The sequence below is a fragment of the Poecilia reticulata genome, unplaced genomic scaffold (genome assembly GCF_000633615.1).
Source record: "Poecilia reticulata strain Guanapo unplaced genomic scaffold, Guppy_female_1.0+MT scaffold_358, whole genome shotgun sequence".
Taxonomy (NCBI): Eukaryota; Metazoa; Chordata; class Actinopteri; order Cyprinodontiformes; family Poeciliidae; genus Poecilia; species Poecilia reticulata.
The window spans coordinates 21680-23564 of NW_007615129.1; the positions used below are offsets into that span (position 1 = coordinate 21680).

The 1885-nt window shown below is 54.8% G+C and overlaps 1 protein-coding gene across 1 annotated transcript in view; it reads left to right on the forward strand.

The window, feature by feature from the left end:
- The window catches only part of LOC108166029 (uncharacterized), a 7932-nt gene that overhangs the window by 5393 nt on the left and 654 nt on the right, over positions 1-1885 (forward strand). The window contains exons 5-7 of the mRNA XM_017303542.1: positions 164-499; positions 574-912; positions 1127-1202. Of these exons, the coding sequence (XP_017159031.1) occupies positions 164-499; positions 574-912; positions 1127-1202 (751 nt within the window). The remainder of the gene's footprint in view (positions 1-163; positions 500-573; positions 913-1126; positions 1203-1885) is intronic.

A 1885-nucleotide genomic window follows, 5' to 3' on the forward strand; every position in this document is an offset into this window, starting at 1 on the left:
TAAACGCATCACTGAGGTCAGTAAACGCACCACAGAGGTCATTAAACGCATCACTGAGGTCATTAAACGCATCACTGAGGTCAGTAAACGCATCACCGGGGTCAGTAAACGCACCACTAGGGTCAGTAAACGCGTCATGTCTAACCTACTGCTCTGCTCTCAGTCCACCAGGTGGAGAAGGTTTCTCTGGAGGTCGGCTGCAGGTCGGCCGTCCTTCCCTTTCAGGCGCCGCCTCAGCTGCTGGCTGAAGCCTCTGCTGTGGACTGGAGGCTGTCAGACCGAGGGAACCGGCTGCTCTGCAGATACTCCAAAGACCAGGACTCGCCAGCACAGGGCCGGGTCCATGAAGGCCACATGATGGATGAAGACCTGCTGACGACTGGAAACTGCAGCCTGACCATCAGCAACGTCTCTCTAACTGATGGGGTTTATATCGGCTCCGTCTGGGATCAGCGGGGGAACATCCTCCGGCAGACAGTGGTGGTCCTCAGACTCAGAGGTCAGTGAAGGCAGCTCCTCTTCCTCACTAGACACCATCTGGTTTCTCTGCTCACCTGCTGCTCTGACCTTCAGGTTTCCAGTTGGAGATCGTGAAGGTCACAGATGGGGACCCATCGGTGACCCTTCCTTTTAAAATCCCTGCTCCTCTGGACGAGGACGTCAGGGTGGAGTGGACCCGGCCGGACTGCAGACAGACCGAGATCGTCTCCTTTAGGAATGGAGAGATTCACTCAGCCCAGCAGGTCCTGCGTTACCATGGACGCACAGAGATGGACAAGGACCTGCTGGCGTCTGGAGACCTCAGCCTGGTCCTGAAGCGTCCCCGTCCTAAAGACAACGGCCTCTACAAATGCTGCGTCTACAGCGGGGACCAGATCCTGCAGACCAAAATGGTGACGCTCAGCGTTGGAGGTCAGTAGATGCTCCAGGTGGAACCAGTCAGATCGGACCCAACAGGGCAAAACCCACCGGTCTGATGGTTCATGTTCTGGAGAGAAGGACCCGTCCAGCTGGACCCGGTTCCCTGTAGACTTCCTGTAAACCAGGGTCAACATGGTCACAGGTAGCTGCAGGTGGAGCTTCAGCCACTGAATGATGAGCTGATGTCCTTCTGGTCTGTCTGCAGAACCGCCGGACGGCAGGTTCACTGACCGACTGCTGAGGGGCTGGAAGAGGAAAACATCCAGAGATCCTCCTGCAGAGTAGGTGTCCTGTGTCCTACCATCTGATTGGCTATCATCACAGATGATCTGTTCTGATTGGCTATCATCAGAGATGATCTACCATCTGATTGGTTATCATCAGAGATGATCTGTTCTTTGCTGACATGTTTGTTCCCCACTGGGCAGTGGGTCCATGTTCCCTCATGGCCTGACTGACTCCCCACTCCGTCCATCTCTGTCGTTGTCTTTAGGTCAGGCGCCCCCTGCTGGTGATGCTCAGCAGGGGGCGAAGTGCCTGACAGCCTGGCCTCTGTCAGACTGTTCTGCCCCAGGGCAGCTGTGGCTACTCCCAGTAGCTCTCCGTGGTCAGAGGGTGAATGCAGTCTGTGGTAGATGAAATGTTCTCCCAGCATTCAGCAGCTGAAGGCCCTTTGAACTGCAGATCATCACTACTGACGTTACAAAAGTCCCATAAATCAAACTGCTGGTTCTCTTCCACTGGGACCCAAGTGCAGACTCACGTATTTAGCTGGAGGACCATGTGAAAACCTCTGAAGGAGCCAAAACCCCCAGGACCCGTCAGAGGAGCTGATGGCCTTTAGCTGACGGCCTTTAGCTGACGGCCTTTAGCTGACGGCCTTTAACTGACGGTCAGAGATCCTCAGAGATCCTTACAGATCCTTAGAGATCCTCAGAGATCCACAGAGATCCTTAAAGATCCT